The sequence below is a fragment of the Microtus pennsylvanicus genome, chromosome 4, assembly GCF_037038515.1.
Source record: "Microtus pennsylvanicus isolate mMicPen1 chromosome 4, mMicPen1.hap1, whole genome shotgun sequence".
In the NCBI taxonomy this organism is placed as follows: domain Eukaryota; kingdom Metazoa; phylum Chordata; class Mammalia; order Rodentia; family Cricetidae; genus Microtus; species Microtus pennsylvanicus.
The window spans coordinates 9433001-9455082 of record NC_134582.1 but is presented as its reverse complement, the minus strand read 5'-3'; the positions used below and the strand labels follow the sequence as shown (position 1 = coordinate 9455082).

The following is a 22082-nucleotide window of genomic DNA, read 5'->3' as shown; positions in this document are numbered from 1 at the left end:
AGACCAGCAGAGTCAGCATCCTTCTCCTTCAGCCACTGCCTAGTAAACCAGGATGGTCCAGACCCAGAGCTGGCTTTGCTACAACCCTGGCGGCCAACACCAGCATTTACCGGATGCTAGTCTTTACTTTGCAGCTATTTCTCCCGACTATGCATTCTCTGAGGTCAGAAGTTGGAGCTTGTGTATCCTTTGATCCTCTCCCCACTTTTATCGTGACTTTTCATAGGGTTGATAGTCCCTTCTCATCTTGTCTCCACCAGTTCTAACAAGTTAGCACAGGCATACAACCAATAGAAGACCAGCCAGAGGGGCTTGGTTGTCACTTTCTTAAAAACCTACCACAGACAAGTGCCAGCACATGCGTCTGCCAGGTGAGGGCGTAGAACATGCCTCCGATAGCGATACAGGAGAGGACACAGTTGTAGCTCCAAAGGCCCATGTAGATGGTCTCAAAGGGTGTGGCCATAGTCAGTGCTATGAAAGAAGGTGTGGTATTTCTGGGTAACTTTGGGCCACAGAAGAGAGGCCTTCCCACGGCCGCTGCCAGGCCTCAAGGTGGCCTCTGTCCTGTCATTCACCATAGACCTACAGCTCTGTTTATCAGCTGTTTATCAGTAAATAGCCAGTCATCACAGGAAGTCAAACAGTGAGGGAGTCCTGGGTTCACACAGTGGTGTGTAGAAGTGTGCCTGTGTGCGTGTATATTCATATGTACACACAGGTGTGTTTCTGCATGCATGTGTGCGTGTGGTTATGCATGCATGCATGTGTGCGTGCGTGTGTGTGCGTGTGCATGCACACGTGTGTGATGACATCTGGGATAAGGAGCAGCCTAGGAAGGGACATTAGCACCCGTCTTCAGTCCAAGCAGCTGCATCATCAGCAGTTTCAATCCTGTTTCAGAGGGTTCAGAACAAATAAGTCCCGAGACGAGTAGATGGCCATAGACATAGGCATGTCAGAGCCTCAGGGGCCAGTGGGAACAGCAGGTAAAATCTGGGTAATGAGTGAGTGCTTCTTGCGTTGCCGCTTTGTAATTTTGATGAATTTAAAATGATTTCCAATTACGATTCTTTTTTGGAAAGTTCTGTTCCCAAAGGTCTTGGCAAAACATTAGAATAATTCAAAAATAGTCCTTGACTCCCAGGGTCCCCTACCCCATTTTCTGACTCTATTGTGGGAAAGAGCATATCCATATATAAATGTGTGTGCATACATATACATATGTGTAGAATATGGAATTACACTTCAGAAATGCCAGTCCAATTTTAGGGAAGCTTTCCTTTAGCTTGCCCGAAACTTCCAAGTGCTGGACCACGCGTACCCCAGCTTGGGTCATCACTGCTCCCCTCCTCCAGCTCCCTCCGCTGCTGGGCTCTATACCGAGGGCCTTTTTGCATTTCTCCACATGTTCTGTTAACTTCAATCTGCTCTCTCTGGAGGAGGCTCAAGGAAGAGAAAAATAGACACCCTACCCCTGACAGTGTTTAAACTCAAGTAAAGACAAGTCTGGGATGGTTGCTGTGTGCTGAGGAAAGTGGGCAAGGGTAACAACTCTAGAGATTTCCCTACAGAACCGGGGTTCTTCTTACCTGCTAGCAGCCCCACGATGGACCCTATGGCTGCGTGCAAGCAGATGAGTGGGGAGGAGATAAACAGGGCCACCAGGATCATGCCACCTGTCCAGGGGTTGTCACAGCCATAAACCTGGCCAACCCCAACAGGAATGGTTTGTAACAGCTGCAAAGTCAACAGAAAGCAGGTCACTGGAGAGGGGGGCAGATAATGCAAAACCCAGGCATCAGGGCCAAAACCAGGCCCGTGGGTAATGAAGGGGAACAGAAGGATGGCTGGGCCCTCCAGCGTGAGAGAGAATGGGGGAAGGAAGGCACAAGCTGGAACAAATACTTCCTCACTCCACCACCTACCTGGCATCCAGCATCCATCATGCAGTCAGGTGGAGCCCCTAACAGTGCTGGGCATGACTGCTTCTGGGGAACACATGGCTTTTACTCTGAGGGGAGGAACCTGGAGGGGGCCAGAATGCACTTCCTTCCTAGATTGCCACCAGGGTATAAGGCACCAGGGTATTTCCTATAGACTTCTGGAAGTCCTAGGAATGTTCTGGAAATATTGCGAGTATTCTAGGCTGTTCTCACGAATGATTTGAGAAATGACGAGTGTAGTGTGCAGAGCCTTTGGAGTTGACTCCTAGTCTAAGGCCTTTTCAAGACACTATTGGCTTGTCCTGTTTGAGGGAGCTTGGCCTAGCTAATGGCCTTGCAAATTTAAAATCCTAGGGTGACAGAGAGATGGCTCAGTAGCTAAGACTATTTGTGGTTCTTGCAGAGGACCTGAGTTTGGTTTTCAGGACACACATAATGTTCACTGCTGTCTCTAATTCCTACTCCATGGGATCCAGTACCCTCTTCTGAACTCCATAGACACTAGACATGCTTGTGGCTCATACACATCCATGCAGGTAAAACACTCACACATATAAGATGCATACATCTAAATAATTAGAACAATTCTCTAGTTTTAGTGACAGCTCATGCTAGTGAACGTGTGGAGTAAGGGGACACTCATCTATTGCTGGTGGGAATGCTAACTTGCGTTTTTTTTTTTTTTATTTTCGAGACAGGGTTTCTCTGTAGCTTTTTGGTTCCTGTCCTGGAACTAGCTTTTCTAGACCAGGCTGGCCTCGAACTCACAGAGGCCTGCCTCTGCCTCCCAAGTGCTGGGATTAAAGGCGTGCACCACCACCGCCCGGCGGGAATGCTAACTTGTACACCCCTACCAAAATCAGTGTAGTGATTGATCAGGAAGATGGGAATGGATCTACTCAAGGTCAAGCTGCACCCCTCTTGGGCATATTCCCAAAGGTTGCTTCATCCTACCACAGAGAAGCTTGCTTGATGATGTTCATTGCTACTCCATTTATAATAGCCAAAAATGGAAAAACTTAGACATCTCTCAACAGAAGAATGGATAAAGAAAAATGTGGTACATTTACACAATGGAGTATTGTTTAGCCATTTAAAAACTGAAACCATTAAATTCTCAGATAAATGGGTGAAAATAGAAAAAATCATCCTGAGCGAAGTATCTCAGACCCAGAAAGACAAATATGGCATGCATTTGTTTATATGTGGATATTAGCTGTTAAGTCAATAACCAAGCTGTAGTCCACAGAACCACAGAGGTTAGGTACAGAGTAAGGGACTGGTGCGGGGAGGAGCAGATAGATCTCTGTAGGAAAGAAAAATAGAATAGATAGTTATGGATAAATGAGGCCGTAATGGAACTGGAGGATTAAATGGGGAGGGAGAAGGGAAAGGCAGAGAATTAGGAAAGAAATAGCTAAAATTTAAGGGTTTTTGTAGTTTTTTTACTCTTTTGGCTTTTTACTCTTTTTTGGAGGGGACACTACCCAGCTCCCAAATAAATCACACATGGAGGCTTGTTCTTAGTTAGGAATGCCCAGCCTTAGCTGGACTTATTTCTATTCGGCTTTCCTAAGCTTAAATTATCCTGTCTACCCTTTCTCTGGGCTTTCTCCTTCTCTGACTGCTGTAATCTCACTTCCACTCTTCTTCCTCCATGGCTGCTGTGTAGCTGGCCCCTAGCATCTTCTCCTTGTTCTCTCCTTGCTTCCCTCTTGTTTCTCTTTCTATTTATCCTCTCTGCCCACCAACCCCGCCTATCCTTACTCCTGCCTTGCTATTGGCTGTCCATCTCTTTATTAGGACCCTCAGGTGTTTTAGGCAGGCACAGTAACACAGCTTCACGGAGTTAAATGCAGCATAAACAAAAGTAACACACCTTAAAACAATATTCCCCAACAGCCATTCGAGGGGTAGTATTGGAAACCTAACACAGTAGAAGTTTCCTAAAATATATACATACTGGAAGGTGATCTAAATGAAATCATCAAATAACGGGGGAGACAGAGCCCCAACTGGCCCTTTCCTGTCACCAAATGAAGCTTTCAGTACCAGGATTGGGTTACATCTAATTGAACTGTTGGCCAAAAGGATCCCATGGGAATCTTCAAACAACCCTGGGTATTGCAAAAGACTATAGGTTGCTCTGCACGAGCTGACGGCAATGCCCCTTTACTGAAGTTAACATCTACACAACCCACTGAATGTGGAAAAGTTGAGCTGGTGCTTACACAGAGCCTTCACCATATGCTCTAGCATCTTTGACAAGGGAGTTATTCTGCATGCTACCAAAAGAGAAGCATAAACACCAGCCCAGCCACAAATCATTTGATCTACAATGGTGTCCTGCCTGCAAGATATACAGGGCAATGGTGTTACAAAGCTTGTGAGAGGAACCAGCCAATATCTAATTGGACTTACGGTCCACTCCACGAGAGGGAACCCATACCTGACACTGACTGGGTGACCAAGAACTTGATCTGGAAAACCCAGAGACAAATAAACCAAATACCATCCATTGTTAATCTATCTGTCTGTCTATCATCTATCTATCTATCTATCTATCTATCTATCTATCTATCTATCTATCTATCTATCATCTGTCTATCTATCTATCTATCTATCTATCTATCATCTATCTATCTATTATCTATCTATCTATCTATCATCTATCTATCTATCTATCTATCTATCTATCTATCTATCTATCTATCATCTATCTATCTACCTATCTATCATCTATCTATCTATCATCTATCTGTCTGTCTATCTATCTATCTATCTATCTATCTATCATCTATCTATCTATCTATCTATCTATCTATCATCTATCTAGCTATCTATCATCTATCTATCTATCTATCTATCTATCTATCTATCTATCTATCATCTATTTACCATCTATCTATCTATCTATCTATCTATCTATCTATCTATCTATCTATCATCTATCTATCTATCGCAATCAAATGACTCCTAATGACATTCTTCTACACACACAGACCAGTGCCTTGCTCAGCCATCATCAGAGAATCTTCCTCCTGAAGCAGATGAACAAACACAGAAATGCACCGCTCAACATTATGCAGCGAGGGGGAGGCCTTGGAACAGACAGCCCTAAAGGGGGTGTCTCCATCAGCTTCCTCCCCTCATGACTCAAACCTTGTAGAAGAGGAGACAGAAAGAAGATAAAAGCCAGAGGGGATGGAGGACGCCAAGAGAACAAGGCCTTCTAAATCAACACGAGCAAAGCTCAGATGAACTCACAGAGACGGAGGCAGCATGCCCAGGGCCTGCAGGGTCTGCACCAGGTCCTCTGTGCACATATTATGGCTTCCACATTAGTGTTTTTATGGGATTCCTAAGTGGGTTTGCTTCTTGTGCCTTTTCTTGGGCTCTTTCCTTCTGTTTGTTTTGTCCCGTTTGGATGTGTTTGTTTTTGTTTTATCTAATATTTTATTTATTATCATCTCCTAAGAGCCTGCTTGTTTTCTGATGAGAGACAGAAATGGAGTGGATCAGGATGGGAGAGGAGGTGGGGGGGTATGGGAGGAGTAGAGGGAGCAGAAACCATAATAAGGATATAGTATGTGAGGGAAAAAATTCCTATTTTCAACAAAAGGAAAAGAAGAAAAAAGATTCTGTAGTTCTTTTCTGTATTAGGTCGTATGAGTCTAAGAGACCAGAGCCCTTTGTGGCTGAGCATACAACAGGTGTTTAATAACTATACACAGATTGCCTAGTGATTCTCAAACGTTGTGTCCATTGGCACCCAGGGGAGCTTTAAGTAATAAAACCTCCTGGCTTCTCCACCGGGCATCCAATGACAAGCAGGGAGCTTCCCTGGCTGCAAGCAGTGGTTTGGTTTCTACTGGATTCATAGATCACCTGCTGCAGATGTGGACAATTGCTTTGTCCGTCTCAGGGTTTTGTCATCAGCTACAGGATTTGGTTTTAGAACGTCTGATTTCTTTAGGGAGTAAAAAGTTCTCACAGAGAACTCTCAAGTGTTGGAATCTCTTGTTTCCTAATGAGAGGCTTTTCACAGCTGCACTTTGTCACAAGCGTATGGAAGGGATGGTGGGGTGGGCCTGGGGCCCAGTCTTGTCTCCAAGGACCGGGAAGACGTGAACCGGAAGTGTCAGCGGATGTCCGATGACATGGCCGCACCTGAAGAATGTGGAATGCTGAGACCAGCTTCCATGTTTCCATCTGGGAACACAGGTTGTAAGCCTACACGGTCAAGAATGAGAGGGCTGAGGGGACAGTGTCCTGGGACAGAGCCTGAGTTCGGAGCGAAGCGCCTCCACTGCGGGGATCCATGTTTTAGCTTGTGAACTGCGCACTGCTGCCGCTCCCTGCTACAGCAGACACCCAAGGTAAAGGGCAGTCAGGTGAACAGTGGAAATTTACCGAGCACCTGCCTTCCTCTTGTGGTTCTCAGGGACCCACCGGCTGCTTAGCCAAGGAGGAAGCCGGTCCTCCCCTCTTTTGCAGGGTAAAAGCAAAATGGAATTGACTTTTCAAGACGGGGTGTGTGTGTGGGCGGAGAGGAGAATTTGCTGGTTGTCAAGAGTAGCAGATTTTGGCAGGTGAGAGGGTGAACTTGGATGACGAGGTACCCAGATTTGTGTTCAACCGTTTGCTGTGTGTAGGCAGGCTTCTTTGCTCTGTGACCCATACCACACTGGCTACCACAGCACTGAGGTGTCTGGCCTTGCATGTGGGCTGAGGCCTTCCTTGGTTATCACTACTCTCTAGGTTATGCCATCATGAGCCTGGGGTTAACTCATGTGTGTGTGCGCACACACACGTGTGTGTGTTCCTCTTGCTGGTCAGACGGCTGAACATTGACAATGGGTCTAGCTTTTCTTCCTTTTCCTTTTGCCTCTGGAGCTGAGCCTTCCTGCAAAGGCAGGGTTTTGTGAGACTGTCTCTAGAAGACCCAGGGGTGATGGAGCTGAGCACCAGCAGAAGCCACAGTAGCTATGGCTGGATGGCAAACCTGTTTCTAGCTGAGGACTTGGGTTATTTTCAAACACTGAAAAAACTTTGACGTAGGCAAATCTGAGATACTCAGAGCTAGAAGTGTGGGTCGTACGTAAAGGGAGATGGATTTTCAAGGCCAGGGTGGAGCAAGTCTTTAACTAAAGGGACCTGGTGCTAAGCAGACCTTTCCGGGAAGCAGTGAATTTTAGCATATGATGATTGCCCCGACCTGTGGGCATTCTGGGAAGCAGGAAGTTTTAGCATATGATTGTCCCAGGCTGAGAACACATGTCCAGGCTGGAGTATGGGATGGTGGTTCAAAGTTAGGATTCTGCAACACTTGCCTAGGTGTTAAGCTAGGTGCTAGTTGCAGGTTGTGACCTTGGACAGCTTCCTCAGTGCCTCAGTGCCTCAGTTTCCTCATTTGTAAATTGGAAGTAACGGTAAAATACTTAATCAGGTATCACCCTGTAATTCCTGCAGAGTAGAATGAGTTAATATAGTAAGGGTGTAGGATAGTGTTGATACATAATCATATTCAGCTTGCATTTATACAACGTTAAAGTATTATACATGATACAAAAGTACTAGCTGGTGGCTATTTCTATGTTTGGTGACAAGGCTAAGGTTTTATAATTCTACATACTTTCAGACTCTTACGGTAGATTTTTATCATGTTCCTATATCCTTATGTGCAAACATCAGGAAAGTCAATGAGCATGCACATTTGTAAGCTGGTTATAAAGAAAACCCTCCATTCTGGCTCTACCAGCATCCCAGTTTATCTAATTCTTTGCTGGGGGAGTGGTGACTGTTCTGTACACTGTAGGATCTTTAATAGTATATATGGATTCTACTCACTGGATGCCAGTATTGTGTGTGTGTGTGCGTGATAGGTATGTGTGTGTGTCACAGCACATGTGTGACGGTCAGACGAAAGCAAGCCCTGGAATTTGGTTATTTCCCCCTAGTATGTGTTTTGAGGGCTGAACTCATATGAGCTTAGATTATCAGATGTGCATGGCAACCATTTTCCCCTGCTAAACTAGCTCGCTGGTCTAGTATTCACTTCTTAATCTCCCTTTCCCTCCTTCTCCCCTTCTTCCCTTCCTTCCTCTTTTTAAAGACATGTTATGCAGGCTGGCCTCAAGGTTGATATGGTGTTGAGGATGACCTGCTTCTTTTGCCTCCATCTTCCAAGTGTTGGATTGCAATCATGTGCCTCTACACTAGCTTTATATGGTGCTTAGGGCTGAACCCAGGGCTTCATATACGCTTGTCATGTACTCTGCAAACCGAGCCAAACTAACCACTGGTCATGCTTGACAATAAAACACATTTCTAGACATTGACTAAAGTTCCCGAGGAGTAAAAGAGTTGTCTCTTTTCTTGTGTAGAATGTAGGTCTCATAATTGGCTTCTTTCAAGTGTATTCTTGGAATCTGAGAATTTCAGGCATGAGCTAGATGTCTAGTAGAGACTTGCTGAATGTATGGGTGTGGCTGCAAGCCATTCCGGTCTATGCTGAGGCCATCATCTGGCTTCTTTCTTTCTTTCTTTCTTTCTTTCTTTCTTTCTTTCTTTCTTTCTTTCTTTCTTTCTTTCTTTCTCTCCCCGCCTCTCTTTTTGAGACAGGTTCTCATTATGCAGTCCCAATTGGCCTAGAGAGCCCTATGTAGACCAGGCTGGCCTCAAACTCATAGAGACCCACCTGCCTCTACCTCCTCTGAATGCTAGAATTAAAAGTATGCATCACCATGGACCCACCCCATCTGCTTTCTAATGAAGGATGGAACCTGGCTAACACATCAGCTGGCAAGTGAAAGGGTCCACAGTATAGCCCAGAGTTTTTGACTCATTGCCACTGGGCAACTCACCAAAGGCATTTCAATCTCTGTCCAGGAGATATTGGGAACGGAAGACACAGGCTCGACAAGCGCTGAGGGGAAGAAGAGGTTGTAGGGGCCTGTGGCTGCCAGGTACAGCGTTAAGACAATATTGAAGGGCAGTGTGAAGATTGGCACGTCCCACTTGGTGAAGATGCTGCTCAGGGCACTGGAAATAACTGGGCTGAAGGGAGAAGAGAGAAAGCATCATCACCCTGATTACCCTTAAGCTGACTCTGTCTTACCTCTGGCCATTGGACCATCTGCCATCTCCATCTCTGTGCTGCCTTTGGGATTCTGGTGGTTCGCTGAGTTAGGATTGGAAATAAGCTTCTCAGTTTGAAGAAGCAAAATAAAAATACAATACTTTGAATGGAATACCTTCTGAAATGGTTTAAATACGTTTTTGTTTCCTCAACTGAGGAAACCAAACAAAACATGACCTCTATAAAATGCCATTATTGCCTTTGGCTCATCCAGATGTGCACCAGCTATTGCCTGGGGCTGTGGCAGCATTTTTTCGGGTCTGACCTTCTAGATGGATGATACTAGGACATGTAGGCAATGAGAGGGATTGGACTCCGGGAGCCACTCTGGGAACTGCTAGACAAAACAGAATCTTGAGTTGTTTGCTTACTCTGCCTTCTTGGCCTCTGGCCTATTCCTGGGAAAGAGCATGGATCTTGGACACGGATGGAGCTGAATGCAAATCCAGGCTCTTATAAAGCAGACTAAGTGAGCAATGCTAAGAAATGAATTTCCCCCAGCTTCAGCCTTCCCTGGAAGGGATTAGCCACTCCTGATACCCCACACATCTCTCAGCTCAGAGGCAGCTAGAGAAGGCAGAAAGCTCCATGACCTGGTAGCACGGCCTGTCTTTAATTAGTGGCCATGGCTCTCACGTGGGCAGTCAGGCCTGCCTGAACTAACTCTAATACACCGAGAGCTGCCTCGTATTTGCTTTTCTCTTTGAATTCTTACTGTCTGCATTTCTTTCTGTCTGGGTCAACCGCAAGGTTTTATTTACTTCATAAAAAAGTGATGGCATGGGAAATAGTCCATTTTCTCGACCATAGAAACCCACGCCCTGCCAGCTTTGCCCCACATTGCCTCTCTGCCTCCCACATCTAATGGAAGTGTCCCCACTCCTTCGTCAGATCAGCTCCTGCCCCTGCTCTTTGGTTTGGATTCATCTCAAGGTCTTCACTCTCGTGACAGTCTCTGCAGCACAGACCTCTTTTTCTCCGACCGTTCCTGTCAGGCTATGGTAGGTACACTTTCGCAGTGTCTACTCCAGATGCTGTCTCCCTTTGACTCGGCACCCACTCCTTCCCAAGCCTGCTGTTCCACAGCAGCGTTCCTCAGACTGGCCGCTCTGTCATCCCAGCCTCCTGCTCCTATCGTCCCTGCACCCCATTCAGTCAGGTGTGTGTTCTCAAATCAGCACAGACATGGCTCTCATCAGGTTCACCAAATGACGTCTCACCTGGCGAGTTCACAGCCCCTCCCCCCCCACCTCTCCTAATATGAAGTTGGAATCTTGCCCTGTATGGAAATACTTTCTGTGTGGGCTACCACGGCATTGAGCTCTCTTAGATTGCTGCTCGCTTGCTCCTTCTCAATCAATTTCCCTTCCATGACATTCCCTCTTTTCTGCCAGACAGCCAATTGGGAGATTCCTTGGTTCTGACTTGGATTCTTTCTTTCTTCCATCTTCTCCTTTGGGTGGTATTCTTTAGTCCCCTAAATGAAACACCTTGTATGTGCTTTTGGCTTTCAAATTTGACTCTTATTAGCTTCTAGATTTTTATGTCCATTTGTCTCAACACCTCTGCTTGGAAGTCTAACACACTCTGTGTCTAGAAAGAAGTTTGCTTCTGTCTCCCTGTTTTGCTCTTAGACATCTCCATGACCCATGTACAATTTACAATTGTTACAATTGTATATTGGATATTCTCCCCCGAATTTTTTCCTATTGCCATCTTCTTAGAAAGTCTTGTTGCCTTTGTCTTCCTTAAATAAACCAGAAACCCAGTCTTTTCTGGCAATATTCATGGACCTCGCTCTAGTCCAAGCATTCCTGTCTCTGTGGATCTTTTTAGCAAATTATTAGGATTATGAAACCACTCTTGCTCTGTCTAAATCCATTCTCCATTTTGTAGGTGGTGAAGCTTATTTAGCTTTGAGTTTACATCATTGCTCTAATTCAAACCTTGTAACTGCGTTCCATTTTTATCACAGATGTAATAAAAGCCAGAATATTTATTGGATGCATATTGTGCTAGGGCCCCACGTCATCTACTCTCCTTTCACCCCCTGCCACATCTCCATCCCTCTCAGGGCCTCAGTCTCTCTGCTCTTGCCTCTATTTCTTGGACGCATCCCATTCTGCATTTGGAGTCTTTTATCTGAAGCATCCTTCACCTAGACCTTTAGTTGGTACGTGCCTTCCTGTCGTATGAGTGGTGGCCAAACTTCGCATCTGCAACGTGTCTTCCCTGACCGTCCATGTCTGGAGGCACTCTCGCTTCTCTCAAAGCACTAAACACATCATGAAGGAATTTTATTTGCTGGTTTATAAGTTTACCTCCTATAAACTAGTTAATAAAGAAAAAACACATAAAGCCAAGAGAGTAGAAGTTCCTCCTTATCCACACTTATCAATCCCTGTGCTCAGTGAATAATCGCAGGCACTCAGATTATTGGATGAATCTTGAAAATAGCGCTATGATCCCCGGGCTAAAAGAACCGAATTCCAAGGGCTGCATGAATGGATGAATGAATACACCAGAGTAGAAGGTGGTTCAGAGTTCCGCCTGGAGCAAGAGTCAGTATTTTCTGCCTTTTAATTTGGGAAATGGGGGTTAGGGGCATTGAAGTCTAAGCAGCCACCCGGTGCCATATGGCGGAGGGGCTGTGTTGAGGGCTTGAATCTCTGTAGTTTAAAAACAAATGCATGCAAATGAGTATGAGCCCTGCTCCTCACTGGAGAACATGCGGGGAGCATTAAGAAAACCCCCCACAGAAATGACCGTCTTATCTTTTGTCCCAGTGCATCAAGGAAGATAGAAACCCCAAGAAGAAAAATAAATCTCCTCGAATGCCTAATGCAGTAATTTATTTGCGAGCGCCACTGAAAAGCAATGAAACTACTTAAGCTAAATTGAACTAACTGGTTTTAGTAACTCCAGACTTTGAGACCTAAGGAAGACATTTACTTCTTGGAGATGTTACAAATAAATCACCACGTCTGATTTATTGCTGAGAACAGGAATAATAAATCACCATGTCTGAGAGGGGTTGAGAGCAGGGTGGTATAGACCTGTCACGTGAAAAGTTGGAGATGCAGGCTCACACGGTAGCCGGCCTGCTATTGGACCATTTGGACACGTTACTCACCCTCTTCAGATTCAGACAGAATTAAGATCGTCCGTGTGAACGGCTAAGCATCCTCTGCATGCACCTCTTCACCTCTGCTCCTACCTCTTCCCTCTTGAAAAAGCTCTCAGATGAAAGTTCCAGCTCAAAGACTGTGCTTTGCATCCCAACCTCCTGTTCCAAGAAGGCCTCTTGATTCTATCACGAGTGAGTTTTTAGATTCGAAGGCTTAGTTAGGCCCCACAGTGGGTGATTCCCATGTAGGCTGGAGTTTAATAATGCAGATTCTAGATTCAGAAAGCCAGCCTCAAAAACTCTGACCGTCTGACCTGGAATGAGTTACTTACTTTTTCTATGTCTTAGTCTTCTCTCTGCAAGCTGGGACCAAATATAACCCCACCTTGCTTAGCACTGTGCCTGGTGCTTACGAACTATTAAATAAATGTCAGCCTTTATTATTTATGAAGGAAGATTAACAACTCAATAAAACATGTGGTCTTTTATTGCTCTACAGGGTCTCCGGTAATCCATATTTCCACTTAACCCCATTGTATTGCTTCTGAAATCATGAATTTATTATGGATTATCATGGTATCTTGCTAGACAAAGTCATCTGCTTATGGAGAGACACTGGGCTACACAAGTGCATGCGTCCCATCCCTGCCGAGTGAGCATCTCTGTGAGCAGAAATAGGGAGGTACCTCACCAGGCCATGGAGGCGAAGGTCACAGGAAGCAGAAGCCACCAGTAGTAGTCTAACTTCTCTGAGTACACGGCCACCAGCAGTCCCACCAGCATCCCATTGTAGCCATGGAGTCCAGAGGCGATGGTGGACCTGGGTGGGGTGGAAATATTTTGCTTTAGCATTTGGTGGTGCATGTCCAGCTTTCACTGAAACTCTAGAATCTGCATGACTTAGATGATCCCTTAATAACAGATGGAGAGTGAGGCTCTGGGCAAGATGGCGGACTAGAAGTGTAGATGGCCCAGCAGGAGAAGCGTCAGGGTAAAGTAGAAAATAAAGCATTTCCAAAGAGAGGAATGCTTCAGAAATAAAAAAAAATAAAGAGTGTCAAGATGGCTGAGGATAAGTCATGGCTCTCTGGCAGGACAGGATCAGTGGTAGAGAGAAATTTCTCTGGCTTGGGGCTGTAGTGGATGCCATCTTGAGAGGGAACCTATTTTTCACAATAGTGTGTGTGTGTGTGTGTGTGTGTGTGTGTTGGCTTATAAAAAGAAGAAATCGTAAGTCGGAAAGCCGGTACAGAATCTATATTAACCCCAGCCCCATGAGATAGTTGTGTGGCGGGAGGGGTTGACACCGACATGCTGAACTCTCCCCAAAGGCGGTGTGGTGTTTAGGGGAAGGGAGTCCACCAACCATGTTGTCTGGGAGCAGACCTCATGGACTGAGAATAATTCTGGCCTTTGAGTCTCAGGTTGGTAGGCTGACACCTGTTGGCGGTGTGGAGTCGGAGCATTCTGATGCTCCAGCACACTGAGTTCGATTAGTCTCACCCCTCTAGCAGGACCACTGCTGCTTAGCGCGTTCCGACAGTCAAAAGATAGGCCTACTTCTGTAGGAACCAAGGCCGCAGTTGCTTCCATTACTTTCAGCATACGAGGGAGACACCTTCCAGCCAGAATATTAGCCACCCCAGGGGTTATGAACTGGGGACTCTCAGAGGTGAAAAGAGCTCGTGTAATCCATGAGCTACGCACCTCATTTTGGCTAGCAGAGATACAGAAATAAGAGAAACTTCTAACATGAAGACAGGTCCAGCAGACATTAGACGGCATTAGACATGAGACGCACCACACAGGCTCAGCACGGTTACAGAGCACAGCACATGAAAGATGGTTGAGACCCATCCGGCTCTCCTATCCCTGCATAGACACGGCAGTCTCTAATTTTCAAGGACATAGAAGAAAGTCACCCAAACTCCTCATTTTTTTTTATTCAGTTTTTTTCTTCACCTCCCCTGAATCAACCCCTTTCTGGTACTTTTCATAGTAGTTTTACTTTATCCTCTTAAAAACATGTTTTTTAAATTTCCAAAAAACCCCACACCTATAACTGCAAAAGTCTCCAAAAACAAAACAAAACAAAACAAAAAAACAAAAAAGCCCAGCGCCTGATGGTTTTCACCAGAATTCTGTAAGATTTTCAAAGAAGAACTAATACAAATACTCCTCAAATTGTTCCACACAATAGAAATAGAAGGAACATTGCCAAACTCTTTTTATGAGGCTACAACTACCCTGATACCCAAACCACATAATATAAGAAAGAATTACAGACCAATCTCACTCATGAACATTTATCCAAAAATACTAAATATTGGCAAATAGAATCCAAGAACACATCAGAACCATCATCCACCATGATCAAGTAGGCTTTATTCCAGAGATGCAGGGATGGCTCAACATATAAAAATTTGTCAGTGTAATCCACCATATAAACAAACTGAAAAACAAAAACCACATGATCATCTCCTTAGATGCTGAAAAAAGCCTTCAACAAAATACAACATCCCTTCATGACAAAGGTCTTGGAGACAGCAGAGATACAAGGAACATACCTAAACATAATAAACAGCCAACATCAAGCTAAAAGGAGAGAAACTCACAGCGATCCCACTGAAATCAGGAACAAGACAAGGTTGTCCTCTTTCTCCATATCTATTCAATATAGTTTTTGAGGTCCTAGCTAGAGCAATAAGATACCAAAAGGAGATCAAGGGGATACGAATTGGAAAAGAAGTCAAACTCTCACTATTTGCTGATGATATGATAGTTTGCATATGTTGTGTAGTTGTTCAGAGACAAAGGGTTCAAAGTTCATGGAGACTAATTAGGGAGTCATCCCAGAGGAGGGAGACTTGGAGGAATGATGGAAGTAGACAGGGAAATAAGAGTTAGTAGGAATTACAGAGACAAACTGGTGCTAAGCAAACTCTTGGTAGGAAAGGGACATTAACTAAGGTTTTAGAAGTCACGTTCAGGGCTTGGGTTTCTGTTTGATGATTTCTAATCTTAGTATTTTGGGGGATGAGGTGGGCCCAGTGTGTACCTCCTCTGGTGGAAGTAGTAGTGAACGAAGTGACTCTTGGAACAGTTCGGGAGTTGGGACTTGGGCTCATCTACCATAAGCTACAGGTTTTTACAGGCAAGAGTGATGACGCTAAGCTGGGCATGCTTGTCTGAGGTTACAAAATGAGGACAGCAGTGGGCTGAATGGCCTCAAGGTCAGTTCCAGTGAATTTTGGTAAAACAGTATCTTGTTAGGGTTTCTACTGCTGTGATGAACACCATGACCAAAAAGCAAGTTGGGAAGAACAGGTTTATTCAATTTACTCTTCTGCATCACAGCTCATCATCAAAGGAAGTCAGGGCAGGTCCTCAACTAGGGCAGGAACCTGGAGGCAGGAGCTGATGTAGAGGCCATGGGAGGGGCTACTTTCTGTCTTGCTTCCCATGGATTGCTCAGCCTGCTTTCTGATAGAACCCAGGACCACAATCCCAGGGATGACATCACCCACCCTGGGCTGGACCTTGCTAAATCAATTACTAATTAAGAAAATGCCTTACAGGCTTGCTACAACTTAATTTTGTGGAGGCATTTTGTCAACTGAGGCCCCCTCTTCTCTGATAATGTTAGCATAAGTCAAGCTGACATAAAACTAGACAGCACAATCAGTAAGGAAAGGGTTCTATGCCAGCCCCTCATACAATGGCGGGTTAATTGGAAAGAGAACTGAGGCCCACTGGCTGAAGCAGACACTCAACCTTGATAGGAGTAGATTATCAAGTAGCTCACCAGACCTGCACACTCAAGAATACAACTTCTAGTGGCCTTACTGCTGCTAAGATTGGAGTGGTCCTTCAAGGCCACTGGGATGTGTGGGGACAACCTCTTGGGGACAAGCTGATAGATGCATTTACCTCGGTGGACTCTGGAAGGTTAGCAGGGCCTAGAGGAAGCAGGATGTGCTGATGGCTTAATGCTCTCTGGTCACTGCTCTTCTGGGCCTTCCTTCTAAGTCTAGGGCCACACTATACAGGTGCAATGACAACAGCCCCATGGCTTGGAGCCTAAGCGAACTTTATGGTGTGGGCCAGCCTATGTCCTATCAGTCAGACACAGTAACTTAGGCGGGACCTTGCGTCTGCTCTTCCTTTGTCCCTCAATTATAAAATACAGTCTCTGTTTCACCCATTGGCTACTTCTGGTTGTGATGTTGAGAGTCACAAATATTCAGGCACGCTGGTAAAAATTGTTCTTGAGAAACCCACTGTAAAGAAATCTATTTTATAGTATGATCTAGTTCTCGTACCACAGATATAACAAAAATTTATATTTACTTCCACTCCGCACCAATAACTTTAATCTGTTGTGTTTTACTGAGTGGTTTAATTAAAAAAATTACTGATGGCTCAAGATCTGCAGACCCCAAATTGAAAAGCATAAGATATGGGATAATCTAGTATTTATTTTCCAGATTTCTTAAATCATAAGAAGTTCCTGGGAGACTGAAAAGTCGCTTCCCAAAATGGAGCAAACATGTACCAAAATCTGTGCACAAAAGGCTCCCAGTCACGTTATTTGTGATAGATAAAACATTTCAAGGCATGTTCTAGCCAGAGCAAGAGAGGATAATGCAGGAGGATGGTCTCGGTGAGTGTCACCAGAGGAATACGGTGCTGTTGTGATGGGTATGGGCACATCAGGGGTTTCTTCTGTGAAGGATATGCTATTTCTTGGTACACATATTTCTTGCATAAGTCTTAATAAAGCTGAACAGACCAATGCTTCCTGCTAGTTATTCCTGCTAGTTATATGCCTATCCCAGAAGAACATAACTTGTAAGTGTTCAAATAATAGATCAAAATGTAATAAAATATGTGCTTAGCACACAGTAAGTGCTCAATAAAAAATTAGTCATTGCAGCAAGAAAAGATTGTCTTTCATCAGATCCATCGAGTGAGAATATTTACAGGTTGGAGGGAAGTGGGTAGTACTGAAGTGAATTTCTTCAAGTCATGCCCCAGATGGTTCTGAACATCAGGAAAGTTTGGGGGAATGAATGTCAGAGCAACATCTAACAAAGTCCGAAGAGAGTCGAATTCTACAAGATGCTATTTGTTAGTGTTACTTGGTTTCCCACCAGCCAGGCTGCCTCCATGTGTCTTCCCATTGCTTCTGTTTCTCCAAAACAACAACAACAACAACAACAACAACAACAACAACAACAACAACAAAAAAGTGGCTGATCACTCTTTGAACTTTGCCAGTAAAAGGTAGAACAGATTTTCAAATTACCTGCTTCATGGAAAAGTCTGCCAGATACTATGGGCCTATAGGTTGAAGATGGATGCCCCAACATTAAAAAGAACTTTGGGTAACTGTCCAGGCAGCAAGATGTTTCTATCAATTCTAGAGTTTTGGAAGTTGCCTACAATGCACTTCCTGTTTATTTAGGTAATATTATATCCTTCTGGGGTCTTTGATGGAGTTGAAGACAGATAGTATAGTTATAGTTTTCCTTAGTTATGATAAAAGATAAATTAGATGTGAAACTTTCTGGATACAAATGGACTAAATTTATTAAGTGTAAATCTTTCTTGATTCCTGTTTTGTTATATGTAATTTTACTATATTAAAGTTAAAACCCTCCTTTTTGTTTAGGCAGAAAAGGGAGATGATGTGGGATTCTGTCTGTATGCTGTGAATATGTTTTATTACCATTGGTTAATAAAGAAGCTACTTTGGCCTATGGCAGGGCAGAACATAGGTAGGAGGGAAAACTAAACTGAATGCAGGGAGAAAGAAAGCAGAGTCAGGCAGATGCCATGTAGTTGCTGAAGAAGCAAGATGCAAGCCAGCTGCCAGGAAACAAGACACGTAGAAAATGAGGTAATACCATGGCCACATGGGAATACATAGACTAATAGAAATGGGTTAATTTAAGATGTGAGAGTTAGCTAGAAATATGCCTGAGCCATTGGCCAAACTGTTGTAATTACTATAGTTTCTATGTGATTATTCAGGTCTGGGTGGCCAGAAAAGGAAAGCACAGTCTTAGACTACAACTAAATCAAACACTTCACCTGTCTGCCATGCACCATGCACTAGGTCCATAGAGAGCACTTACCTGTCCTGGCTTAAGGCAAGGGCAGTTAAGGTGGAGACCACTGTCCCCAGGGCCCCAGCAATTGTCCACCAGGGATTCTGGATCAGGAGCCCTATGAAGATGATGAGTCCACTAAGGGGGTTGTTGACAAACACCACCTGAGCTGCTCCCCGTAAGACCCAGTCTAGGAACTGGAGGACCAGGGGCTTATCTGCAAGAGATAGACAGCGTCATCAGCAGGGTACAGCCTGTATATCAGACTACTGGTTGGCATGGGAACGGAGGTGCACAGAGATGCACAAGCCAGGGTATTTCTCCTCATCCAGCCTGGCCTGGGGTGGGAGAATGAAGGGGTTGGGAGTGGGTGTTGGCACTCAGCCCAAGGCTCTGAGTGGCCCAGCAATTGGTCTCCAGCGGGTGGTAGTTTTTGCCATACAAACTGAGGGAACACGCTGAGACCAATTTAAAGGAGTTCCAGCCATTGGCTTGGTTGGCAAGGAGCCCCAGGAGCATTCCATGGGAAATTTATTGGTCCAGGGGAAGAGGTGGGGAGGGAAGCAAAGTCCCACATTGTGTAGTGCTGTGTGACTCAGTTGAGGGCTGGTATCTGAGCAGCAGAGAAAGTCGCGTCAATAAGGGATGTTGGAAAAGAAATTGTTAGAGCCCAGCTGTGAAAATCATTATTGAATTGGGGCCTAGACGAAGCCAGGTGTAGGAGAGGGGACATGTGTTCTGCCTCCTCTGGTGTGGTTTCCAGGACAACCACGCTGGTGGGGGGCAGGTAGGGACTGGTGGGGAGAATGTGGTGTTTGCTAAAGCATTAAAGTTCAGAAAGAGGTGAAAAGGAAAGAATCCTGGAGCTGGGAGAGGGAGATGCCGATCTTTTCTTGGCACATAATAGGCATCATGAATGGCTGTGGGGGAAGTGGAGGAATGGCCAGGCAGTTTATTCGGGGAAATGGATCGTATGTCACTAATTTGTTTGCCCTCTATCAGTTCCGCACAGGGATGAATGACTGGCAAAGGACTGAAATCAATGAAATGTATTAATTCTAAAAGGGAAGGACAGGCTAATTGGGTTCATGCCCACCTGGGGTCAACTCAACTTCCCCTCTCTGTGTCTGTCCCTGCTGTGAGAGAGAGAGGGAACAGCTTCGTTGGCCAGGTTGGAGGAGAGGCTGTCTCTGAACTGCCCCTTGCTCTCCCTTGGACACTTGCTTACCTTTCAGCCAGCTATTGCATTCCTTCATGTCACCAGTGAGATAGCCCACAGTTTGGAAGAAGCTGAAGCCTCCCTGGGCTGCGGAAGCCCTGCGGGACACCTCACTTTCTCTCCTTTTGCTCCTTTCATTGGGTCTTTGGATTTTCACGATGTGGCTGTCTTCATCAGGTGGTCGGAGATCCTTTATGGAAAGAAAGGAGAAACTATTAAGTGGCATGCCTTTCGTGTATTGATCTTTCTTTGAGACAGGGTCTCATTGGTAGCCCAGGCTGTCCTTGAACTCACTGTAAGGCTCGGTAAGCTGCCTTGTACTCTCAATCCTCTCCACTCTGTCTCCTGAGTGCTGGCATTGTGAGCACATGTTAGCAAATACAGTTTTAAATGATGTCCTTTGAAAGTAGGGAAATTGGGAACAGAGGGCCCTGTCAGGGATTCTGATAGAGATGTGGGATCATGAGGGAAAAGATGAGACTTACACCTACTGCCTAAAGCTGTCCCCAGCGTGAACCTGCCCATCCCAGGACTATTTCAGGCTCTGCACACAAGGTTTTCTTAATGATTGTGACAAGGGTTCCTCTTGGCAGTTTAATGATGCTTATGGACTTCTTTCCATAATGAGTAGTTAGAAATGCTTAAAACAAAATAAGTACAAAGAAAATTATATTGAAATGCAGTGATTATAGAATTTAAAATAATTGTGATCCATAGGTAAACATTCTATGTAATGGCTCTAAAGCTTAAAGTCAGTGATGTGTGGGTGTGTGGGACCTTCTCCCTCCAGCTCAGGGCGGTTCTGTATCTCAGGCTAGCTCAGATCCATCACCAGAGCAACTTTGGTCTTTACTATGGCTGTATCACGGTTCAGTTTCTCCTCTGGCCTAGTCCTACTGCCCTTTCTCACCTATAAGTGTGGCTCCCCAAGGCACACCCCAGGAAACTTCTTTCTTGTAAATCTTTATGTAAGTCCAGTTCCTGGGGAATCTGGCCTATGTCAGCTTGGATAGAAATCTCAGGTACTATTAATGTGACTACCACTCCTTGCTTATATTATTTGTAATTGAGGTAAATGCCAATTGGGGATTGGTAGATATAATGATGGATTATTTCCCTCGCCCCAGTTCATCTGCTCCTCAATTTCACATGTGTAACACTTGGCCAAGGAGGCTTCTTTCTTTAAAGTCATGTTTTTCAATATGGTAGTTCTTAAGACAAGCATCTAGTGAGCATTTGAAATGTGGTTGGTTCTCAATGAACTAGGAATAGATGAAAAGTTTCTAAGTTTGATGGAAGACATTTACTAAAGACCCTGAGTGATACTACATGTAATAGTGAAAGGTTAGAAACCTCTGTCTCTAAGATCAAACACAAAACAAAGACGTCTGCTCTTGTTATGACTATTCAACATTGTGTTCTAGCACAAACAAACAGGCAAAGAAAAGGAGACAAAAGGAACAGATTGTAAAGAAAAATGTTAAATATAGGTTGTATCCCTACCTGCATGTTCTTTTGTATAGAAAATTCTTAAGGTATCTGCAAAGGTCTTATTAGAAGTCTGAATAAGTTTAGCAAAGTTACAGAATAGAGATACAAATCAAATTTATCTTTATGCCCTGACATTTAAAAATCTAAAATTAAAATTAATAAAATAATTTTATTCATGATAGAATAAAAAGAAGAACATATTTGTGAATAAATTTAAAAAATGTGCAAATGCTACCCATTGAAAACTCCATAAAAGAAAATAAAGCTCAAAATACATGGAAAGATAGCCCATGTTCATGGATTGGAAAATTTAGTCTTATTGCAATGGAAATAGTTCTCAAATTTATATACAGATTTAATATAATTCCCATCAAAGCTTGTCATCTTTTCTTTTCCTTTAGAAATGGAAACTATGATCCTAAAATCCACATGGAAATATACCAGAATTGAAATCATCATTCACTCCCTTGCTCTCTGATTGACTACTCAAGAACCATCTTAGCGGGGAGTGGGGTCAGGCTCACCTTTTCTTCAGGCATTTCCAGCAGGGGAAGGGCTGGGTGTGTATCCTGGGGGCTGGAAGGCCAGGTAGGGCTGCTTAGTTCTGACTCATATAGTTTGTATCTGCTGGAAAGAGGCTCTGGCAGGAGAGGGCTCCTGTTGCTCTCAGACATCTCCTTCAGCGGGTGGTCACTCATCTTCCTGGAAAGAGAGAATGAGAAAGGACAGATAGATGGGCACAGGGGACTTGGCTAAGGTCAGGCAGACACATGGGGAGGCCTCGCATCTGACCTGGAGGGGTAAGAAGTGACAGAAATGGAATATAGATAAATTTTAAAGATGGACTCTCATGTCACCGAGGCTGGCCTTGAACTTGGCCAAGCATGACCTTGGCCAAGGGTCGAATCTTCCTGTTTCTACCCTTTGAACTGTGAGATTACAGGATTATGATCCAATGTTTTGAGCATGCTAGTAAAACACTCTGCCAATTGAGTTAGATCCCCAGACCCAAGTAGGGCTTTATGTACCTATAGCTGGTGCTTCC

The 22082-nt window shown here is 44.5% G+C and overlaps 1 protein-coding gene across 1 annotated transcript in view; it reads right to left on the bottom strand.

Moving 5' to 3' along the window:
- Positions 1-21735, bottom strand: part of Slc14a2 (solute carrier family 14 member 2) — a 50317-nt gene extending 28582 nt beyond the window's left edge. Inside the window, exons 1-7 of the mRNA XM_075970802.1 lie at positions 21562-21735; positions 19556-19736; positions 18355-18544; positions 12906-13034; positions 8813-9005; positions 1593-1740; positions 340-474 (exon numbers count right to left, since the gene is read on the bottom strand). Coding sequence (XP_075826917.1) covers positions 340-474; positions 1593-1740; positions 8813-9005; positions 12906-13034; positions 18355-18544; positions 19556-19736; positions 21562-21735 — 1150 coding nt within the window. The remainder of the gene's footprint in view (positions 1-339; positions 475-1592; positions 1741-8812; positions 9006-12905; positions 13035-18354; positions 18545-19555; positions 19737-21561) is intronic.
- Positions 21736-22082: the final 347 nt, after the last annotated feature.